This window comes from Camelina sativa, chromosome 12 (genome assembly GCF_030686135.1).
Source record: "Camelina sativa cultivar CO46 ecotype springtype chromosome 12, ASM3068613v1".
In the NCBI taxonomy this organism is placed as follows: Eukaryota; Viridiplantae; Streptophyta; class Magnoliopsida; order Brassicales; family Brassicaceae; genus Camelina; species Camelina sativa.
The window spans coordinates 34,921,426-34,943,696 of record NC_141891.1 but is presented as its reverse complement, the minus strand read 5'-3'; the positions used below and the strand labels follow the sequence as shown (position 1 = coordinate 34,943,696).

Here is a 22,271-nt window from a genome sequence, read left to right as displayed (position 1 = left end):
ATCCCACTAGAAAGATCAAATAAGAAACCTCTCCTAAGACTTGAAAACCAAAAGAGAAAAGAAGAAGTTAGAGGGCAGCACTAGGATCATTTGGGTTTAGATTGATAGGATAAACACTTTGGGTGTCTTTGGGTAGACAAGGTTTTGTTCTTGTATGTGTCTAAGTGTTCTTACCTTTAGCATTCTTCTAAAGCTCAATCCATTTTATGAGAGAACCTTGATATTGATAAGCCCCACTCTAAAAGGAGACCATCATTGTCTCAAAACCTTTATCTCCAAGCCAAATGAGTTTAAGCATTACATAGAATTGATTCATGTTCTTGATTAATGAATGTTAAAGGAAATGGTTGATTTGAATGCATGTGGACATCTAAGGCTCAAATCAGTAAATGTTGTGATATGCTTGTCTAAAATCTTTAAGTACAGCTCATTCAACTTGCATCATAGTACTAGTAACTTGGACATTGATTCTAGATGGTCTATTTGCAAGCTTTAGGAGCTGAGATCCCACTTTCAAACCTCACCTACCTTCTTATGTCTTAATTATTTGCTTGAGGGCAAGCAAAGACAAAGTTTGGGGGTGTTGATGTTCATATATTTTACCATGTTTTCCCTTAGTATATTCACATCTTTTGCATCTTTAGCTATCCATTTTGACCATTATTGCATAGCTTTAGCACTAATCATGCATTAGAGTATAGTTGCATTGCATTTGCATCTTTTCATGCATAATCAAGTGATTTTGGAGCTTAAGGAGCATGGAAGCAATGCTGAGGAGAAGTGAGGCAATCATGAAGGGAAAGCAAGAGAGTTAAGGCTGAAGAACCAAGGTCCAGAGTCCCACTCGACCCCACACTCGACCAGACACTCGACCAGACACTCGACCATGTGCAGAGAGGGACTCGACCGAGTGGAGGAAGCAGAAGAAAAGCCAACTCGACCAGCCACTCGACCGAGCACAGGGTTGAGTTGACCGAGCCGTTGACTATTTTGTCTTTTAGTATTTTTAGGGCTTCCACCTCCTCTCCTATATAAAGCCTTGTACCTGCAGCCACCAAAGAGTCCAGCTTTTTAGAATAGTCAGAAATCTAGTTTTTACCCTTTTGGGAATTATTCCTTTTGCACTTTTATTTTTCTTAGATCTTGTACTCTTTTAAGAGAAAAAACATAAGATTCTTGGATTTTGTTGGTTTCATAACTTTCAAGATATTAAGAATTCGTGTTTGATTCCTTCTTGAATGTTATATATCTTTGTTTTATCTTTCATTTGATGCAAGTTTCAGTATTTTCTGGGTTTATGACTTTGATGTTCATCATGTGTTCTTGTGAGTAGTAGCTTAGGATCTTGAGGATGGGTTAGGCTGGGCTGTGTTTGAGGTTTGTTTGCTTTGGTCAAGCTTGATTATGGTAGAATCTCTTCTAGAGTAGATGTTCTTAATGCTAATCCTGAACTGAGAGGTTAGGGTTTGATTTCAAGCATCTTAGCATCACACCAATGTTTAAGGAGCATAGATAAGGCTAGATCTAGAGCTTACCATTAGGCTTGTTAAGAGATTAGAGGTCTTGTTTGGTATGAGATGTATTGTTTAATGCCTGCTTGTGTAGACTCTTTACTATGTGAGAACAAGTCTAGAGATGCATAGGTTTGATTGTTTCTTGCCATGAGAGTGGATTAAACATGTCTTAAATTTATATTTCTAGAGATTAGCTCAAAGTTTGTTTGAGATTTGTTGACCAAGTTAGATAACCTCATTCATTAGCCCAGCCCATGAATCCCTCCTCAAGGCCTTCCTTGTTTATTGATTTTTTAAGTCTTAATCCTGCTGTTTGATTGTTGTTTGATTCGTTCTGGTGTTGCTCTGTTTTTCTTGCATTGCTCTGTTTCACGGATTTGTCCAGCTCGACCCTGCACTCGATCTACACTCGATCGAGTGCTTGCTCGAGTTCAACCCCAGAACTCTTGTTTATGATTTATAGTTGTTCTGTCTTATCTCTAGTCTCATTCTATTTGCATTTCTGTTGCATTTACTTATTTTCCTGTTCATTATTGTCTTGAATTAGTTCATTAGCATAGTTTCTATTTCTGTTCTAGCTTCATTTTAGTGATAATCATTATGTTCCATTTACATTCAGCATCTAGTTCTAGTAGTTTTACTTTATGTTCTTTACATTTCATTAATAGGATTGTTAGTGACAAACATCCTTTGCATATTTGGCTTAACTTAGGCTCATATACACATCTTGATTGTTCACAACTTTCAGATTGGATTGACACCTCTTGTACTAGAATTGCATAAGGGGAATTGAAACACCCTGCCATCCATTCATTTCATATCTCACCATAGCATACATCCATCAATCCATACCACCAACATATTGTGTTTCAGAACCACTTGCCTCAAATTGATCATAATCAGTCCAATATTGAGCATATGTATCTCGTTCATCCTCAATAATCATATTATGAAATATGATACATGATCGCATGATGATAGCCAAATCAATTAAGTCCCACATGCGAGCTGGTTCGCGAATGATTTTAAATCGAGCTTGTAAGACTCCAAATGCACGCTCGATGTCCTTCTGACATCCTTCTTGATGTTGTGCAAATAACATGTCTGGTTCACTCTGAGGAAGTCAAATTGATTTAACGAAGGTTGGATAAGAAAGATAGATACCGTCGGCTAGGTAGTACGCCATATGATACGGATGTTGGTTCACAAAAAGTTCACTCTTGGCGTATTTCCTTGTTCAACATGATCGAAAACTGGTGAACGATCTAGAACATTTATATCGTTCAATGTTCCCGGACACCCAAAAAATGGATGCCAGATCTAGAGATCATGGGATGCAACAGCTTCAAGAATATAGTGGTGGTTCCCTTATCTCCCCGAGTAAATTGGCCTTCCCACACTGTAGGACAATTTTTCCATTCCCATTGCATGCAATCAATACTCCTAATCATCCCCGGGAACCCCTGCAGCTCGCTAACATGCAGAATTCTTTGCAGATCGTCTTGAGTTGGAGCTCTGAGATATATTTCCTCATACAGTTTAATGATTCTTTTATAGAACCTACGCTAGCACTCTTATGCTGTAGAACCTCCTATTTTGATGTACTCATCAACCGCGTCTGCCGCCATACCATAGGCTAACATTCGCATGGCCGTGGTACATTTTGCTAGTGGAGATATACCTTCTTTACTGGTTGCGTCAACTCGTTGGGTGAAGTAGTTGTCACTTTGAGATAGGTGATATATCATGGTTTTTAGGTATTTTTAGCCATGATATATGTCTTATTTATAGTCTTTTTGGTATTTTTAGAGTCTTTTGAGTCTTTATAGGATTTAGCATTGATGGGAGCATAATGAAGCTAAATAGGAAGATTTGGAGCATAATCAAGCATTGAGGCTGAGTTACGAAGTTGGGAGACATGATCAAGAGCAAGCATCGATCGATGCTTCATATGTGTCGATCGATGCAGAGCCAAAGACGAAATCGGAAGTTTTTATCACAAGTTTTGAAGACTTACAAAGCTGCCCCAAAGTTTTCCATATTTGCATCATTAGTCCCTGGACGTGTTTAGGAATATAAATAGGATTTTTATGGTCATTGTTTAGACTTAAGCTTTATTTTCCCTGCAACTTTTGAGAGCAAAACCCTGTGAGAGATTTTAGAGAGCTTTTGGAGAGAAGAATCAAGACTCCTTCAGAGAAGATTCAAAACTCCTTTACTTCTTCTTTAATCTATTTCTTAATGCAATTTATTCAGAAGATGTTTTGTGTTTCATTGATTATGTCTGAGTAGATCTGCTTGTTAGGTTTAGGGTTTCTCATTAGGGATTTCATGGATTGTTAGATTGATTAATTGTTTGGATTCATTATCTTTCTTGTTCTTCACCATAGGTTGTTCTTAATGCTAGATCTTTGATTAGTCATCTGGATTTAGATCTTAGGATTATTAATTGATATGAGAATATAATTGATTTTCCTGACAAAAACCTTTGGTGAGCAAAATTACTTTTTGCAAAGAGATTTGAATTAGTGATTTTGTGAACTTATTTAAACCTGATTTTATTGCTGGTTTTTAAATTAAATTTTGCAAAGAGATTTGGATTTTCTGGTTTTAAAACTTAAATAATATTTGCAGTGAGAACTGATTTAATTTATAATTATGTTTAAAGTTCAAGAACGGTGCTTAATTGTTGAATCCTGCTTACTTAATTAATTGATCTGATTTTCCATGATTTCCTGAGAATTTCCCTAAGCCTAGCGTTTATTCCTATTGATTTACAACTCTTTTATTTTCTGTTTTTGCATTGCAATTTAATTACAATATTTTGGTTTAGCATAATTAAAAGATCATTAAATCTATTGTGTGAATCTAGAGTTCTTGTGAATTTGATCCCTAAATACTACATTGACCTCTTAATTTGAGAGAGTAGCTCTAGGGTAAATTTGAGCATATCAGTAGGTCTCCTACGATCCAAAGAAAAACATGTTTTGCATCTGGAATCGCTGCCGGAACATTGCATCATCATACGTAGGTTGATTAGCAAAGTAGTTGTCAATCAGTCTTTGGTTTGCTGCTACATGATCTCTCTTGATGTATTTTCTCTTGTTGCGAGGTGGGTAATCTTCTTCAATTTTTTTGCGACGCTCTCTAAACCATTTGATGATATACCTCTTTTCAATTTGAGATTGTCTTTAGTAAGCTTCAATATCGAAAGAAAGTTCTGATGGATCCACTGAATTTTTTTTTAGTGAGATGATCTTTGTGATATTGTTTCATCAAAGGAAGAATGTGTTTCCATTTAGAAAAAATTGAGTGGTTGAAAAAAAAGGATAAGATAAGAATTTGATTAAAAGATCATGTGGTCGAAATCCAAGAGATAAGATTACATTATCGTCAATAATGGAGTACTGACAAAGAAAATATTATTGCACAAAATGACAAAGGAAACACTATTGCACGAAATGACAAACAACCATTATTGCACATTACAGTAGAAAGTAACAAAGTGTAGACATACACTTGGCAACCACTAATTTCCAAATAGCTCGTGGTCCAACTTCTCCAACAGCTCTTTGCTCCGATCATCGAGATGCTCTTTTTCACTTAGCTTCATAAACATTTTCATCTTCTTCAGTTGGTTTGCCTTCTCTTGTCTCTTAGCTATTTTTTCTAATTGTTCTAACTCATGCTCCTTCAGTTGCTTGTATTCATTCCACTCTTCATTAACAACTTCCAAGGCTGCACCTTTACCCTCTTTTTAGTTCTTTTTTTAGCTCCATCCCTCCCCATTGGACGAACACTAGATCCTACAGAATTGGAGTCACTTGCATAACTAACTACCATAACGTGGTTGATCACGGACAGCGAGTCATTCTGACATTAAATTGAAATGCTTATTCTTACCACTTGAATATAGCTCATGTGCTTTGCTTAATACATCATTCTCCGACCATCCACTTTGTTGCATAGGCTTAGCATTGTCATCAGCGCCAATCCATTTGCCCAATTTTTGGTTCATGTAGTTGAAATGATTTCTACACGACACTCCATCACGCGGAGGATCAAATGAGCAATGCTCATTACAATACTCAGCAATTTTCCCCAGTATGAATCACTCTTTTGGTTTCTGCCAACAATGTTGTATGTTCCATATTTAATCCATCTGCTCAATAAAACCAAATTTTGCTCAGTTGTCCATTTGGGATTTTTCCGACGAGTAGAAGTTGAATCTTCTGTATTTGGAGTGGCTTCATCAGGACTGCTTATCCTTCCAAGATTCATTTGTTTAGAAAATTCGGGAAATTCAATTGTTCTAAGAACATTTTCATTATCCGTTGGAGGAGGTGGTTGAGATGAATATGGTATCATTGATCCATAATATTGATGATAGTTTGGAACAGATGATGGCATAGAAAAATTTGGTGGAAAACTATAATTTGAAATATTTTGAGGTTGGTTGAAAGAAGGATTTTGAAATTGATAATTGCTAGGATTTGGATAGGGAAAATAATAGTTAGAAGAATTTTGCGTAGAATTATTGTTGGAATTTGGATACAGAAAAGGAAAATTACTAGAATTTTGAGTAGGATTATTGTTAGAATCCATTTCAAAAAAAAACAAATGATGAAAACAAGAGTTTATTGGAGAATAATAAGAAAATTATGATAGAAATGGTATTTTTTTTTTATTTGTCAGAATGAGAATGAACCAAGTATTATAGAGATTAAAAAGTTATGAATTTTGATATAATTTTTATAATAAAAAAAATTGTTTATTGTATAATAATTGATCCTAAATAGATAGGATGAGATAAAAAATCTCCAAAATCACAACAGTGAATTACAACTTAACAAGGTCATAATCATAAATAAAATAAAAAATAAAAAAACCTTCAATCGCCCAGCATCTGTTTGAAATACACACTCCAGTTAACTTCTGACACGTGGCATATGCGGTCCCAACAAATTTTTTTTCAACAGCGATTAATCCATATCGACTTTTTAGTTTTTTCAACAGCCTCATTGTGGGGATTCAACAGTTGAATTTTAAATTAAACAGCCCTGATTAATACACATAAATTTTTTCTTTTTTTTCAACATCTCCATTGTAAACATTCAACTGTTTAATTATCCTTTTAACATGCCCATTGCAGAGCGTTGAATTTTATTAAACAAAACTATTGTATCACTATCAACAATGAACCTGTTGAATATTTTTTTCAACTGTTTAATGCGTATAGTGGAGGTGTTGAATAACGTGAAAAATCTAGGTGGATTAATTTCTGTTGAATACATTCAACATGTTGATTGAATGCAAAATAAATGAGGTCTTGCATGTCAAATGTCACGTTGTGATTGGAGAGAATAGTGAGAGAACTTTTTTTTAGCTGACACATTTTTTAATAGATCTGTTGGTTTTCTATTGGTTATCCAGATTTTTGTATTTTTTTATCTCCTCCCAATTATTGGTACTCAATTATTTTTTTGTAATGAATTTGTTTAAAAAAATAAATATATAAAAAAAAAATCAATTCTCACTATTACTTTTCTGTTATCTTCCAATCAACTCTTTATATTTTTTTAATCTATAATTTTTAATTTTAGTAGGTACAAAATTTTTTTAAAAAAGAATATGAAATAAAATTGGTAGGGTAAGGTGTTGAATTTCATTAAACAAAACTATTGTAAAGGTTAAAATTAAAATGAGTGTTGAAAATGAGGTGGAAGAAAGAGAAGCTAATGTGTAGTGTTAAAAGCATCTCCAACAATCCCTCAAACCCTCAAATTTTAATATTCACTATTCAACCTCTTAAAATTTGAGTCCTTATCATTTATATATCGTACAAATAATTATATTAAAGTCAATTGTTTGAAATATATCTATATAAATCAAATAAATTAAACTAAATTTGAAATTATTGGTATATGAAAGATATACCATTTAGAAAAAAATTTAGTACAACAATAAAATTAATCATAGATTTTTTTTTTTTTAACTAATTATTCTTATGTGGGATCATTATAAAAGTGATTATATTGAGTAATTTTATATTTTTACATGTAATCTTATTTTCTATTTTTAAAACATTATGTATTATTTTTATTATCATATAAGGTGTTTTGGTTATGAATATTGTTTGATTATTTTGTTTAATTGTATGTTTTATATTTATATATGAAAGCTTTATCATTATAAGTTTATAACTAATAATTAGTAATATTGTGGACTATAATGTAAAAAGAAAAACTTTTAAAAATGAATTTGAGGGTTAATCATTGGATTAAGTGACTTTCAAGCCTTTATTTTGAAGATGTGTTCCCCTTAAAATGAAGGTGTTTGTTGGAGATGCTCTAAAAGGAGAAAAGGTGGGTGTTTAATTTTTGAACCATTGTATATAGTCTAAAGGTTAAAATTAAAAGAGATTTTTTGGCATTTTAATATGTTTTCCAAACTTGATTGAGATTGTTATAGTGCACTTCCACTGAAGTCAAAAAAAAAACAGTTCAATCGTGGAATCTCTCATAGAGAGACTTTCATTTAAATAATAACAAATAGATAAAAAATTGACGAGAAGATGGATTGAGTTTTTTTAAGAAGAAACGGTCTTAACATAAATAAACATGTAACATTTCACTAGTGGTTCATGTATTAAATATAATTAAAGTATATATTTTTGGCTAAAATATTAATTTTTTTCTTTTAAGAGATTCTTTTTTTTTTTGCCACCATAGATGCTTTTAAATTCTTCCTCATACACGCTTATTGTAATGTGTTTATGATCTTCTTTTCAAACACATTACTGAAATTGATGTTTCACACAAGGCCATATATTTTCCTTCTATGGTGGATTGAGCAATATTATCTTGCTTACTTGTCTGCTATGAGAGCATTGTAAATAGAGAATATATAATCTTTTTCCCCTTCATCTTCATAGCCAATTGATTGCTAACATATATTTATTATTCTAAAGTATTGTTTAGAAATGCAGATTTTTTACATCAAGTTGAAACAATTGCTACATTCTTGCGGCATCAACGACACAAATTAGTTTGATTGTTTCGTGTCTAGACACTGGAGCAAAACTCCATATTGTTTTGTGAATCATTTTGCCACTAAATGGCTTTGTGTTTGATCACATTTCCTTTTGTATTGGTTTTCAACCTGAATATCCACTGGGCTCCCACTACATTCTTGTACATTGGTTTTCAAACTTTTGCTAGCTTACCACCTTGAACCTCCATTTCTCATTTAATTTTTTTTGACATTCCAATAGCACCAAAAAGTACTCATGGTGAAGATTTCATCTTATGTAACTTTTCTCCATTCCGATGAAAATTTTCCTCATAAATAACCGAGAAAATGGTTAAAACTACTTTATCATAAATAAATTATAACACTTTTCTGTTATATCGCGCGAAAAGAACGTATCTGTTAAATCGTTATTAGTTGAAAAATAAACTGTTGCATTGCGCCAAAAAAAATAACCTAGTAATTTACCAAATTCGACAAAAGAATTGTAATTTGCCGATTTTATTTTATTTTTATTTTTTTGTCAACAACATACAAGATTGGCTTAGAGCCAATGAGCCGATTTTACTGTATATAAAGAAAACAAACTTCACATTTCCACAAGATAAAAAAAATATACGCGAACACCTGAAAAGAAAACGTAAAACTCGAAACCCTCGCCCGCCCAAAATTTTCGGTAGCGAGGGAAAACCGAAAAATCAAAAACCTTTTGGATTTCTCTCTTCTTTTGGAAATTTCTCACTTCTTCCAAAGACGAAAAGCATAAAACAGTTGAGTGTGATAAACAAAACTCACACACACCCTTAAACTAATTTTGCGATATCAAATCAGTTTGTGTTGCTTTTATTTTTTTGGTTGAGCCTCTGGATATGGCGGTGGTCAGCAAGAATCAGACCGAGCAACAAACACCAAGGATCGAAGATTCCACCACTGGAAAAACTTGTCACCAGGTCTCAATTTTTGATTTTTTGATTTTTTGATTTTTTTCGAATTTGGATTTGAAATGGATCCGATTGAGTGTATTCATCGTTGATAATAGTATTGGATTTGGGTTTATGAATTCGAGTTATTGCTTCAATCAAACGGTCTTCAAAAGTGAGAATTTCATGCTTTTAATTTTTTTTTTTTTTTTTTTTTTTTTTCGAATTTAGGCGTTTTTCTTTAGGGTTATGTTCATCTGGGTTTTGAAATTAAGTTGAAATTGAAACATGGGTACTCGTCAAATCCTGGGTTTTCGTTAATTTTGACAAAATTTGTTAACCATATTGATCTGATTTTGGTGTATACATGGTTACGAGATCTGTTATGGTATTAAAATAATGTTTATGATAGTAGAGTTAAAAATGTTTGAATCAATGCTCTTGTGTTTGGTAGTGTCGACAAAAGAGAACGGATCTTGTTGGATCGTGCGTGACCAAGAAGAAAGACAGGACATGTCCGATTAAGTTGTGTACCAAGTGCATATTGAACAGGTTTGATTTGATTTAATGTTTCTGAGAGATATGTATAAGCTCTGGTGATTTGGGCTACTGATTCTCGTTTGATGTTAATAGGTATGGGGAGAAGGCAGAAGAGGTTGCGTTGAAGAATGATTGGATTTGTCCCAAATGCAGAGGCAATTGTAACTGTAGCTGCTGCATGTAATTCAAAATCATTTGTTACATTGAATTTTGCAAGGTTTATGTTTTTTCTAGAGGTAATTTTGTGTAACTGTTTTCTTTTACTAGGAAGAAACGAGGTCAAAAGCCTACCGGGATATTAGTACACACTGCCAAAAAGACTGGGTTCTCTTCTGTCTCAGAGCTTCTGAAGACTAGTGGTTCTGACAAATATTTTTATACAAAGAAGGTGAAACCGGTACGTGTTTTGCCCTAGCTTGATCCTTGTATTGTGTTTCTTAGATTTGAGTCTTGTTTTGTGTCTATTTGTTTGATATGGTGGTATCTGCAGGCAGGTGTTGTTGTTCCTTCGCCGCTGAAATTTGACCAGGAGAATTCTATTGAACAAAAACAAGTTAGTATTAAAAAATCGAGAAAAACTAAACGTGAAGAGCTTAAGGATTTAAACAACGGCTGTAACGATGAGAATGCCGTGGTGAAAAAGAGCAGTTCAAAAAAGATCAAGATTTCTGATTCCGTTCATGAGACACAAGTTACCAAGAAAGTGGTAGAAGGAATAAAGAAGAGTGAGAGGATTTGATCTTAAATGTTTTCTTGAGAACGCAAGTACTACTGTTGAAAAGAAACTAACGCATGAAAGTTTTGTGATGCAGAGACTACAGCTAAAGATATCAAGGAAAGTAACGTAGCGGAAAAAACCAAAAGAATCAAACCAGCTCTCAAAAAGAAAGAAGAGGATCAGGTTGAGGTGAAACTACCTCAGGGCAATAGCTCAATTTCTGTTTCTAAGGAAAAGAATGTAGCGGATAAAATCAAAAGAATCAAACCTGCTCGCAAAAGGAAAGAAGAGGATCAGGTTGATGTGAAACTACCTCAGGGCAATAGCTCAATTTCTGTTTCTAAGGAAAACAATGTAGCGGATAAAATCAAAAGAATCAAACCTGCTCGCAAAAGGAAATTAGAGGATCAGGTTGAGGTGAAACTACCTCAGGGCAATAGTTCAATTACTGTTTCTGGCATTGACTTGGCTCCTGAAGATGTTGGAAATGTATTTCAGTTTTTGGAGTTTTGTTCAGCTTTTGGGAAGGTATCCTCTATCCCTAAACACAGTCTGATAAATGATCTGTTCTTTAATATAGATATTTTGTGTATGTGAAAGGTAAACTAATTGCTCGTACCATCTTCATATGACTTTTTTGATAGGCTCTTGATTTAACGAAAGGACAAGCTGAATGTGTGATTCGTGAAATGTTATCTGGACGAAGCAAAAGGAGACAACAGTATTCCACACTCACGCAGATGATAATCCAACTACTTACTGTGATATTAGAGGATAGAGGAGAAACGTAAGAACAATTTCCTTTAAAAGTATAAGTTTTCTATTAGCTTCCCTTTCTGTATATCTGATGGATTTCCATTTTTGGATAAATAGATCGGTTTGCCTGACTTCAACTGATGCTAGTTGGTTCACTGCAATTGGAGAATGTCTTTCAGAATCAGAAATTCAGCTAGATGATTTCCCTCCTGAAATGTTTAAAAAAGGCCTTTCTCAGTATGAGAAGTTGAATTCATCAAAAAGGCTTAAGCTTTTAAATTTCTTATGCGATGAGACACTTGGCACATCGTAAGTTTTATAAACTGTGAAATTGCATCTGTTGAATAAACTATTCTCTTTGATATTATGCTTCTTGAGGGGTTACATATTGTGATAAAAATTTCAGGGTGATGAGAAATTGCATTGATAGCCAAAATCTTGAATCTGTTGAAAGGAAAAAGGAAACAAAAGAAAAGATCAATGCAGCAAAAGAAAAGGTAACTGTGAAACTACCAAGTCATTAGTCTTCTTAACAACTTAACTTCGACAACACTTCTGAAACCTTTCTGTTGTAGGAGAAAGAACTAAAGCAGAAATTGCAAGATGAGTTGGCCCAAGCCGTAAAAGCGAAAAACGGGATTCCATTGTTGATAACAGAACGTGATGCAATTGTCTCGCGAATAAATGCTGAAACCAAAGAAGTTTATTCTGAAATGCAAAACGCAATAGACATGCTATCCAAAAGTACGAATCTAGACTCCTTTGATTTGATTCTGTATGGTTCCATTATCATATTTAAAGGCTTAAGTGTTCTATCCTGGTGTTTGCAGAGAGTCAAGGAAGTGATGATGCTGTTAGAACCAACCCGGTGGAACTGGATGACAATGGTCTTATATTCTGGAGATTGAAGAGTTGCAATGATGAGCAAAACATGTTGCTTCAAGGTGTGAATTTTCTTACAAACTCTTCGTTTATCGTCACGGAGAGTATAGTGATTCTAATCTCTTTCCTTTGTTTGTATGCAGATTTAGGAAGCTGGACTGATGCACGTCCTCATGAAAAATGGGTTTCCTTCAGCTCTGAGCAGAAACCAGAGATAGAGAAATACATCTCTTTCATAAGGTAAATCATTTTATTTCTCTCTTAAGCTCAAGGAATTTATTAAGAGTGCCATGAAACTATTTAGAGGTTAAAACGGCTTGATTCTCTATATATGTAAAGCCTGCAACTAAATCATCTATCCACAGATTGTTATAAGTTTTCAACACTTGAAATTATACGTTGGAATTCTGAGTATTACAACTGAACAATTTATTTGCTTTTCTTGAACTTTGATCAACACTAATTTGTTCATGGGTTTGTATTTCCTTGCATAGAACTAGTTCGTGGTTTTGTACTTCAGTCGATGCTAGTTGAACAGTACTATACATATTTGCATTGCACTTCAATGTTTGTTTTTTCTGAATCCTATGTTTTGTAGGATGAAACGGCTTCGAGCACAAAAGAATGCAAATACTATTATCACTTAGTGATGAGTCTCTTTGGCTGCAAGCACATAAGAACATGATTCTGATAAGCAAAGATGTGAAAGGCTGACTAGAAACTTTTCACATGTGATTTTGAATCGCATTGAGTATTTATTTATGATCAACCTAAAGAGTTCTGTTTGTATGATAATGTTCATTCGGATTTCCTAAAGTATGAAACAATCTTTGATAGATATGAGTTGTTTGTATGTTTCAAGAATTTCTGAAAAGTGAACAACAGATTCTATATATAATTCTTATCATGATATTGTATCTTTAATTTTGCAATGTCGGACTGCATTTTTTTGTCACAAGATAAGCTTAACAATTAACAAGTGGGCATCAAATGACTAAGAAAGTGAATCAAGAGACGAAGTCATTCATCACAGTTGCATACACAATAACATTTGTTAAATACTTGTGAAGCATTCATCAAACTCGCCCTGGGCGTTCGGTAAAACCCGAACAAACCGAACCGGACAACCCGAAATTTTCGGTTATCGGGACAAACCGATGAAAGGAAGTTAAACCGTTCGGCGCAATTAATTTGAGGAATCGGATTTCGGTTGGTTCGGTTCGGTAATCGGACCGATCGGTTTAGTAGAATCCGCAGCCATATATAAGCCTAACCCTAAACTATTAACCCTAGTTTTGTTTCTCTTCTTCTTCGCCTCTTCTTTCTGCGATTGAGAGAGAGAAAAACTTCCAGTTCATATTTCTCTCCGATCTAATCAATAATCATCATCACATATCTTGTACATCCTCTTTCATTCTCTCAATTCTCAGTCGCGGTTAAGAAAGAAGACTTTTATCAGAGATTCAACCTGTAAAATTTCTCAAGCGTAAGCTCTTCTTCTCGGTCTTTAATTGATTCCATGTTTGATTCTTTGCTCTGTAAGCTCTTCCTATATCTTGATAACTTCTTATTCGATTTGGAGAACTTTAGGCTTTGAGTTTTCTACTTTCAAATCAGAGATTATCCATCAATCTTCTGGGTTTTTTTTTTATTTTCTTGTGTTTGTGTTCTTTGCAGGTGGAAAAATGCATGCCCGGAACCATCCATCTTTGCCGTCTCAGCTCGCCGTCATAGTTCCCCGCAGCGGCACATCATCAGATCTGGAAAACCCTAATGAATCTGGCTATTTGGCTTGTAATTATTGGATTTGTTTCAGATTTAATTAACTTGTTTTGGGCCGGTTTATTAGGTCCATCATTATTTTGGTGGTTTGTAAATTTTTTTTTGTTAATTTAGTCCATTATCTTACTTTTTTTTGTTTATTCGGTTCAAATTAACCGAATTAGAAAAAATCGGTTAGAATTCGGAATTGATTTAAAACCTAATAACCGACCCGAATAAACCGTTTACCGATTAACCCGAACCGAATTTAATTTCGGTTTAATTCGGCAGAATTTTTCAAAAACCGAATTTTCCCAAAACCGAACAAACCGACCCGAATAACCCGAACCAGCCGAACGCCCAGGGCGACATCAAACAGTAGCGGCAAGAACCTTATGTTTAGGGACTGTAAGCACATGATCAAACCACTCAACTTTCCCCCAAATTTTACCACTTTCAAGCGTAATCTCTGCTCACCAAATCATCTTCTTACCGCGTCTGCCACCAGGCCCACTATAAGGCATACTCTCCTCCCACAAAACCGCTATCTTTCCACCATAATCAGCCAGTCTAACACGAGCATGAAGTGACAACTTAGGTAGTCCTGCTGCCAGAGCCAGACCATCTAATTTCCTCCACCGTTTTACCTCTGTCATTACATCTGAACTCAATGCCAAGATACCATATGTTGAGAAGAGAGTAAAAAACGTTCTCTATCTCACAATGAGGATCATATGAAAGCATAGAAGCATCATTCGCTGATCCAACCAGGTCCCATTTACTTTTCTTGGGATTGTAAGCAACCACCGCTCTGTTACTCTCCACGATATAGGTATTGTGAGGAACCACCGCTCAGTTATTCAACACATGCCACTTATCGTCAATACATGCGCTTTTGGTGTGAAAGTTGTGTTTTGTTTCGCTGTAAGAACACCTCGAACGAGTTCTTCAAGGAATCGGAATCGCCATCTTTGCGGCTTCCTAGCTACTACATATATCTTTCGGTCAAGGACGCTAGCAGATATTGACATTAGCTTCATGCGCAAACTTGGAGCCTCGCGGCACGTGTGAGACTTGCAATCAAGAATCAAGACGCTAGAGGAAGGTGATGTGGATCCACCAATGTTGTAGATATTAGAACCAACCGCCACGAGACTCAAACGTTTCACAGGAGGAGAATGAGGAATTGGGACTGTAGCCAAAACATACCCACTTGACTTCTTCTTATTACTTGTGTCGTACGTTAGGTTTTGATCAGATTTCCGGCAGTGAGTAAACCAGCTAGAGTTCTCAAAGGATCTATCTTTAAGCACACATAGAGACAACTCTCGGTGTGGTCCAAGAGTAACCGGGCCTTGTAAAGCTCTGGTGAAGGTAGGGGAGTAATCGAAAGCTCTTGGAGACAAGGGCGAGAGTCGGATAATATAATCTTGAGACGCGTGGGACACATCTCAGTAGGAAACTATCAGGAAATCGCCGTTGATGCTTCTTCTCGAACTTGGAGAGAACAAATTTGTGTTTGGACTTTATTATATATAGAGAGGGATGATGAGGGACTAAAACCGTTGCATGCCTTGGTTAACGTGATCACTTCTAAATAAACCAGATAAAGTCGAAATACAAAACGCAAATACATCTAAAATTAAGTACAAGTCTAGACTTTTTTTCTTCTTAATGGTTCCAAGATCTAGATTAGATATGCTTAATTAAGTGTTGTATTGATACGAGTTTGCAGAGAGTAAGGAAGTGAAGATGCTGTTCGAACCAACCCGATTAAATAGGATGACAGTGGTCTTGTTTTTTTTTTGGAGAAGACTGAAGTCAAGAACAAAACATTTTGCTTCAAGCTATAAAGTAGACACCAAGAACATTTCTTTCAAAAACTCTTTTGACATATGATTTTGAATCGCATTGAGTATCCCATTTGTTGATAACCTTATTTATGAATTGTGTTTGTATGCTAATGATGATTCGAAATCTCTAAAATATGAAATGATCTTGATAACTATATATGAGCCGTGTTGTAAGTTTTTACGAATGACTGAAAAATAAGTGAACATATTCAATAGTTTTAATATGTTTTGGTCTTAAAATAGAAGTGAAACCTACAATAGACAAGAGTTATTCATCATGGTGTCATTCATCATATACACCACTCACACATTCATCAGATAGTAGCAACAAGAACCTTTTGCAAAGTACATATTATAGGGACTGTAAGAACATGATCAACCCACTCAACTTTTCCCGAAATTTCACCATTTTTGCGCCTTTCGAGCGTAATCACTGCACACCATATCATCTTCTCATCATGCTCAGTATAATTAAAATGCTCCTCCCACAATACCGCCATCTTTCCACCATAATTAACCAATCTAACACGAGTAAGAATAATAGGTAGTACTATATATCTCCAATTTTCTCCACTGTCCTACCTCAGTGTCATACCATCTGAACTCACTAGTGCCTTTCTGTGTCATGTAAACAGCATACAAAACGTTTTCTATCTCACAGTAACCATATGAATCCCTATAACTACGCATCTCTGATTCAACGGGGTTCCATTTACCTTCCTTGGGATTGTAAGCAACCACCTCGCGGTCAGAACTATTGCCCACGTGCCACATTTCATCAATACATAGGATTTTGAAGTTGAGTTTTTTTCCGTGTAAGGGCTGGGAACATGATCCCAAACTTGTGTTGTTGTGTCAAACACCGCGAAAGTGTCCTTGAAGGATTTAGTATTGCCGTCTTTGCAGCTTCCTACTACATAAATCTTTCCATCAAGGACGCCAGCAGAAGCTGTACGTAACTCCACTAGCAAGCTTGGAGCCTCGCGCCACGTGTGAGATATGCAATCAAAAATCGAGAAGCTAGAAGGTGATTAGTATCCGCTAATGTTGTAGATATCAGAACCAACCGCCACGAGACTCGAAATTCCCACAGGAGGAGGATGAGGACTTGGGACCGTAGCCAAAACGTATCCACTTGACTTTTCTTATTCTTATTCCTTGTGTCGTAACGTAGTGTTTCATGATCAGGTTTCCTACATAGAGTAAACCACCTAGGTGTCTGAAAAGGTAGAAACTGTAAGCACACATAGAGACAACTCTCGGTGTGATCCAAGAGTGATCGGTCTTTGCAAAGCTCCGGTGAAGCTAGGATTGATCGAAAGCTCTTAGAGACAAGTGAGAGAGTCGGATAGTACAATCTTGAGACGCGTGCGATGCAGCTCGGTAACAAATCATCCGGAAGTGACGGATTTGGGTTTGATTCCGGCGCCGACAACAGATTTTCCGGGGAAGACATTGACGGGGAATCGAAGAGACAAAATCGCCCGTGATGCTCGAAACTGGGAGAGAACAAATTTAGGGTTTGGACTTTAGATATACAGAGGGATTAAAACCGGTCCTTACCTTTGGTTAAGGTGTAAACCGGTTAAAACTTTGATAATGTTTGGGTTTGGCATTGGTTTTCACTCCAAAAGAACCGGGTAAAATATAATTTTCCTAAATTAAAATTCAGAAAGTTAATCACCAAAAGGCAAACTAATCCTTATGTCATTATGTGGTAACTAATAGGAAAATACACAAAAAGGGTAAGAAAAAAAAAATCAGTTAGCGATTATTATTAATTCACTTTCCAAATTGATGAAACCGAATCAAATAGCATAATTATTTGACTGGCTATCTAAAACTAAGAACAAAATATTTTGCTCAATGCTAAATGAAAATCATTTTTCATGAAGGCATCATCATACTTCACACTCCAGCTCCAAACTCAGCACGTAAAGAAAAATTCAAAATACTATATACTGTTTAACCGGTTCTCACCTTATAGTATGAGGATGATCCCAATTCAAGTGGTCGAGTTTGAGGATGTTACACTATCTTTGACCAAATCACATCTTGTTACGTGATCGTAGGAGCAATAACTTGGTGCGTAGATGACGGAGCTGATTCCGTTAATAGTAAACATATGTAGAGACAACTCTCTCTGTGGCCCGAGAGTGACCGTACGTGCCAAGTAAAGCTCTGGTGAAGTTAGGACTTAGGAGAGATTGAAAGCTCTTTGAGACGAGGGAGAGAGTCGGTGTCGGATAACACAATCTTGAGACCCGCGCGATGCAGCTCAATATCAAATCATTGGGAAGTGACGATGGATTCGTGTTCGATTGCGATATCTTGTACGCCTTCTTCTTTCCCCGGGACAACATTGACTAAGACGACTTCTCCAACTTCTCCAATTCGGTTTTTGTATACCGAATTCAGCCGGTTTTTTGTAAACCGAATTCAGAATAGGTAAACCATAACCAGAAATTTTGGCGGAACACTTTTCACCTCAGCCTCACATTACTCTCTCACAAGTCACAAAGATACACAGAGACAGAGAAGAGAGAAGTGAAGAGAAGAGAAGAGAAGAGAAGAGGATGGGATCTATATCGGCAGCTCCTGGAACAACTGTATTGTTCTCAAATCTCCGTCGCCACAGTATTTACAATCGTCGCCATGAGAATCTATCCGTCGTTTCGTCTTCTTCACAACCGTCTCTGATACCACGGCAGAGATGGCTCTATGTCCCTAAGACGAGGTTGAGAAGAGAGATTCTAAAGCTCGATTTCATCGCAAGAGCTGCTGATTCCACTAGCTCTTCTCCTTCTGTAGCTTCCGGTGATGGAACCTTAATCCCCGATGATGAATTCACTCTAGCCAAGGTTTATATTTTCCTTCCGACCTTTTCAATCCCTAATTAAGTGTTCAAATTGTGATATTTATGGTGAAAAGTATAGTTTATCTCTCTAAGTAGGTAGATTCGATTAGTAGTGATCTGATATTGAGAAATTGGGAAATTGGAACAAAGTTTCACATTGAGTGTTTTGGATTTTGCAGATTTCGTTTGGTGTTATTGGGCTAGGTCTCGGGGTTTCGCTACTCTCGTGAGTTTTGTATTCATGCCTTTGTTTTTTTGTTGCTATAGAGTTATTATGTGAGTTTATTTTTTCATTTATGGATGTGTTAAAATCCTACAGGTATGGTTTTGGGGCTTATTTTAATATCCTTCCTGGATCTGAGTGGTCTGCTATTATGCTTACATATGGATTCCCCCTTGCTATTATTGGAATGGCTCTCAAGGTACTTAATTCTTCTAATGTCCACTAATATTTTAAAAGCCTGTATAACTTTATTGTGAAATTTGACTTGTGGTGTATTAGAGTTACTTCAATTATAATGTTTTGTTCTGTTTTGCTTTCTTTGTAGTACGCAGAACTCAAACCAGTTCCTTGCTTGAGCTACTCGGATGCAGTGAAGCTTAGGGAAAGCTGCGCTACTCCTATTTTAACACAGGTACTTAATTGTTTATGGACCTCTGGTGGTTGCTCTTGATACTTACAGGAGTACCTTCATTCTGATTATAGATAATTCTTCATATTATAGTTCTACATAGATATGTCAAACATATTTTTGTTTCTTGTTAGAGGATAGATGTTAGTAGTTGTCGTCATTAGTATTTGGATATTCAGTCTCAATGCTAGCTCGAATTCAGAGTAGTATGCTCACTTGCACAAGGTCTTGCTTACACAAAAGTTCAGTTAGTTTCCCTTTTGCCTATATGACATTGAAATTGTAGTCTTGTCAGTGCACATTGGATGCTAAACTTACTTCTCATGAATTGTTAATGTGCCGGGATTCTTATTTCCTTTATTAGGTTAGAAATGATGTCACGAGATACCGTTATGGAGATGAACAACATTTGGAAGAAGCATTAAAACGGATCTTTCAGTATGGACTGGTAAGCTATTTTATTGAAACAAAAACGAAGCATGAAATACGCTTTCTTACTTGCGGTTTAACCCCTCTTTCTTACGACTGTTTTGGTCATAAGGGTGGAGGAATCCCAAGACGTAGTGCACCTATCTTACAGATGATTAGGGAGGAGGTAAAATTAATCATGTGCATGAATTTACATATATTGACATGAACATTGACCTGTGAAACTACACTTACCCGGATCATTCTCGATAACTCATGTTTGTAGGTCCTGACTGATGGTCGTTACTGCTTGGTCCTTGTATTTGAGGCCAAAGCTCTGAATTTGTCAGATTTTGAAAAAAGACAGGTATGATTACCTTTATAAACTAACTAGCTACAGTATGCACTTATTTGCTTAGCGCGTAGGAAAATAGCATAATTTGTTTCATCGTATCTAGTCTCTAAAAAGTAGAATTACTCTGAAACTGAAATTTTAAAACATAAAATTGTTTTGATAGGCGAAATTCACTTCCTTCTTTGGACCAGACATCACTGCAGAAGTTGGTAAGTAGTGAATCAGTTCACCATCCAATTTCAGGTTCTCGTTTGTTAAATTGATTTCTGAACCATTAAAAAATTTGCTTTGAAGGTAAAGGAGAAAGTGAAAATCTCTATGAAGTTAGACTGATTTCCAACGTCTCCACCAACTCTGTATCTTCTTCCTCTTAGATATGTACAATCACATAAACAGTTACGTTTCTGTCATTTTCCGCTTGTATATCAGTTCAATATAATCATTTCTGTATACAGTACTTTAAAAGTGTTGAGGCTGGAGGTGACTATAGTATGTATATAGATTGCCATCGTTGTATTCTTGTATTCTTTAATTCAGTCATGTCGAGGTCTAGTTATGAAATTTCTCTGGAGATGTGGTTAGAGACAGAATGAGAGAAGCTTCTACATTGTGAAGGAGGAAGTAGAACGTGCATTGCCATGTCCATGATCCTTAAGCTTCATTCTTCACCATTGTGGTTTGTTCTAGATGACCTTTAAAAACTTGCAACGATTGCCAAGTCAACCAACATTTCGGTACAAAACAGAATGAAAAGGGAAAAGAAAAAAAGAAAAAAGAAACAGAAAAACCGGACTGAGTTATTTATACAGAGTGGTGAACATTTTGGAGCATTTGAGGAACATACAAAAAATGGTTTCAGATCCATACGAGAGGGTAAGGGTTAGGATGGTAAGTATTTGGCTGGATCATTAAAAAAAAAATAGCACCTCTGATGCAAGGCAAAATACTCTTTTGAGTAAGAAATTATTTGAGCAAAGTCCTCGAGGTTTGGAAGAATCATGCTAACAAAGAAAGTTCGGGACATTTATATCCATTGTCCATCATGTAGCAGTAGCAATTTATTTTTGACTTTGGTGTCGATAGCTATTTTGCCTTGTGGAAATAAGTCATTGTTGCAAGACTCTTTGCACAATGTTTGTTATCATTTTTTTTCTTTAAACAGTTCCGAGGTGCCGCTAATCTATCTGCCCGGTGTCTTCTTACAATAAGCATTAGTCTTTTGAGCATGTCCTTTTAGCCTTCCTGATCATTAAGACTACGTACGGTAGACTTTTAAAAAACTTGAGAAACTTCAAAAAGAATACGACAATCTACATGATGAAAAATGAAGCTAAGTTGGTGTTGGTAATATTGAACCTCACATGTTCGTAGTTTTCTTTAACAACTAATTTCCTAATACAATCTCTATGCAATGTTTTCTCTGTGAGAAATTTATCTCACGCATGTTCATAGTTTTCGTTTCATTTATGTCCCGTTGAAATTTCAAAAATGCAACTTGTAATAAAAGTCAAGCAATGTGGAAAAAAAGAAAAAAAAAACAAAAGCTTGTCCAGGGGCGGACCTACGGCAAGTATGGTGGTGGCAGCTGCCAGCAGTAAAAAAAAAATATATATGAGTTTTTATTGATTTTTTAAAAAATGTAAATAATTGCCACCACCAAAAACCAAAAAATTGCCCCCACCATCGTAAAATTTACTTTTGCCTTAATGGTCCAACATCTTTTGTTTAAATTTTTTAGAGGGCCAAAAGCCCACAGCAATAAAAATTTTTAAAAATAAATTAAAGCCTAATTAGTAAACTAAAACTAATTAGTTTTACAAATTAAAACCCTAAACTAGTTTTTTTGTTGTCTCTCTTTCACGTCCTGGTTTTTTGCAGAGGAAAAAAAATCAGAAAGTGGTAAGTTTTTTTCTTTGCTCCTTTAACCTTTAGAACTGTTTATTGTAATCAACAATTCAACATTTATTGTTTTGTTAGTATTATTTCAAAACGATCAGGAACGATAAAACATTATAAGTGTATCTGAATTACTATTTTTTATTGACA

At 35.5% G+C, this 22,271-nt stretch overlaps 2 protein-coding genes, 1 long non-coding RNA gene and 3 pseudogenes across 3 annotated transcripts; 3 read left to right on the top strand and 3 right to left on the bottom strand.

The window, feature by feature from the left end:
* Window positions 1-5,043: 5,043 nt before the first annotated feature.
* On the bottom strand, window positions 5,044-5,795 carry LOC109128140 (uncharacterized; annotated as a pseudogene).
* Window positions 5,796-9,065: 3,270 nt separating this feature from the next.
* On the top strand, window positions 9,066-13,278 carry LOC104732970 (uncharacterized). The gene is made up of 13 exons (XM_010452580.2): window positions 9,066-9,493; window positions 9,918-10,015; window positions 10,097-10,183; window positions 10,271-10,400; window positions 10,494-10,728; window positions 10,816-11,249; window positions 11,366-11,508; window positions 11,595-11,786; window positions 11,884-11,974; window positions 12,053-12,221; window positions 12,308-12,421; window positions 12,503-12,599; window positions 12,958-13,278. Exons 1-13 carry the CDS (start codon window positions 9,413-9,415, stop codon window positions 13,004-13,006), a joined length of 1,920 nt encoding a protein of 639 aa, XP_010450882.1. The 5' UTR covers window positions 9,066-9,412; the 3' UTR covers window positions 13,007-13,278.
* Window positions 13,279-13,668: 390 nt separating this feature from the next.
* LOC147933077 (uncharacterized) lies at window positions 13,669-14,279 on the top strand. The gene is made up of 2 exons (XR_015574124.1): window positions 13,669-13,845; window positions 14,037-14,279. It is a non-coding gene; the product is annotated as an uncharacterized LOC147933077 (long non-coding RNA).
* Window positions 14,280-14,491: 212 nt separating this feature from the next.
* On the bottom strand, window positions 14,492-15,756 carry LOC104734046 (F-box/kelch-repeat protein At5g51250 pseudogene; annotated as a pseudogene).
* Window positions 15,757-16,167: 411 nt separating this feature from the next.
* Window positions 16,168-17,542, bottom strand: LOC109128039 (putative F-box/kelch-repeat protein At5g38680 pseudogene; annotated as a pseudogene).
* Window positions 17,543-18,083: 541 nt separating this feature from the next.
* Window positions 18,084-20,786, top strand: LOC104732971 (uncharacterized). Its single transcript, XM_010452581.3, has 9 exons — window positions 18,084-18,834; window positions 19,010-19,056; window positions 19,150-19,252; window positions 19,379-19,465; window positions 19,827-19,910; window positions 20,004-20,057; window positions 20,157-20,237; window positions 20,389-20,434; window positions 20,520-20,786. Exons 1-9 carry the CDS (start codon window positions 18,550-18,552, stop codon window positions 20,597-20,599), a joined length of 867 nt encoding a protein of 288 aa, XP_010450883.1. The 5' UTR covers window positions 18,084-18,549; the 3' UTR covers window positions 20,600-20,786.
* The last annotated feature ends 1,485 nt before the right edge of the window (window positions 20,787-22,271 follow it).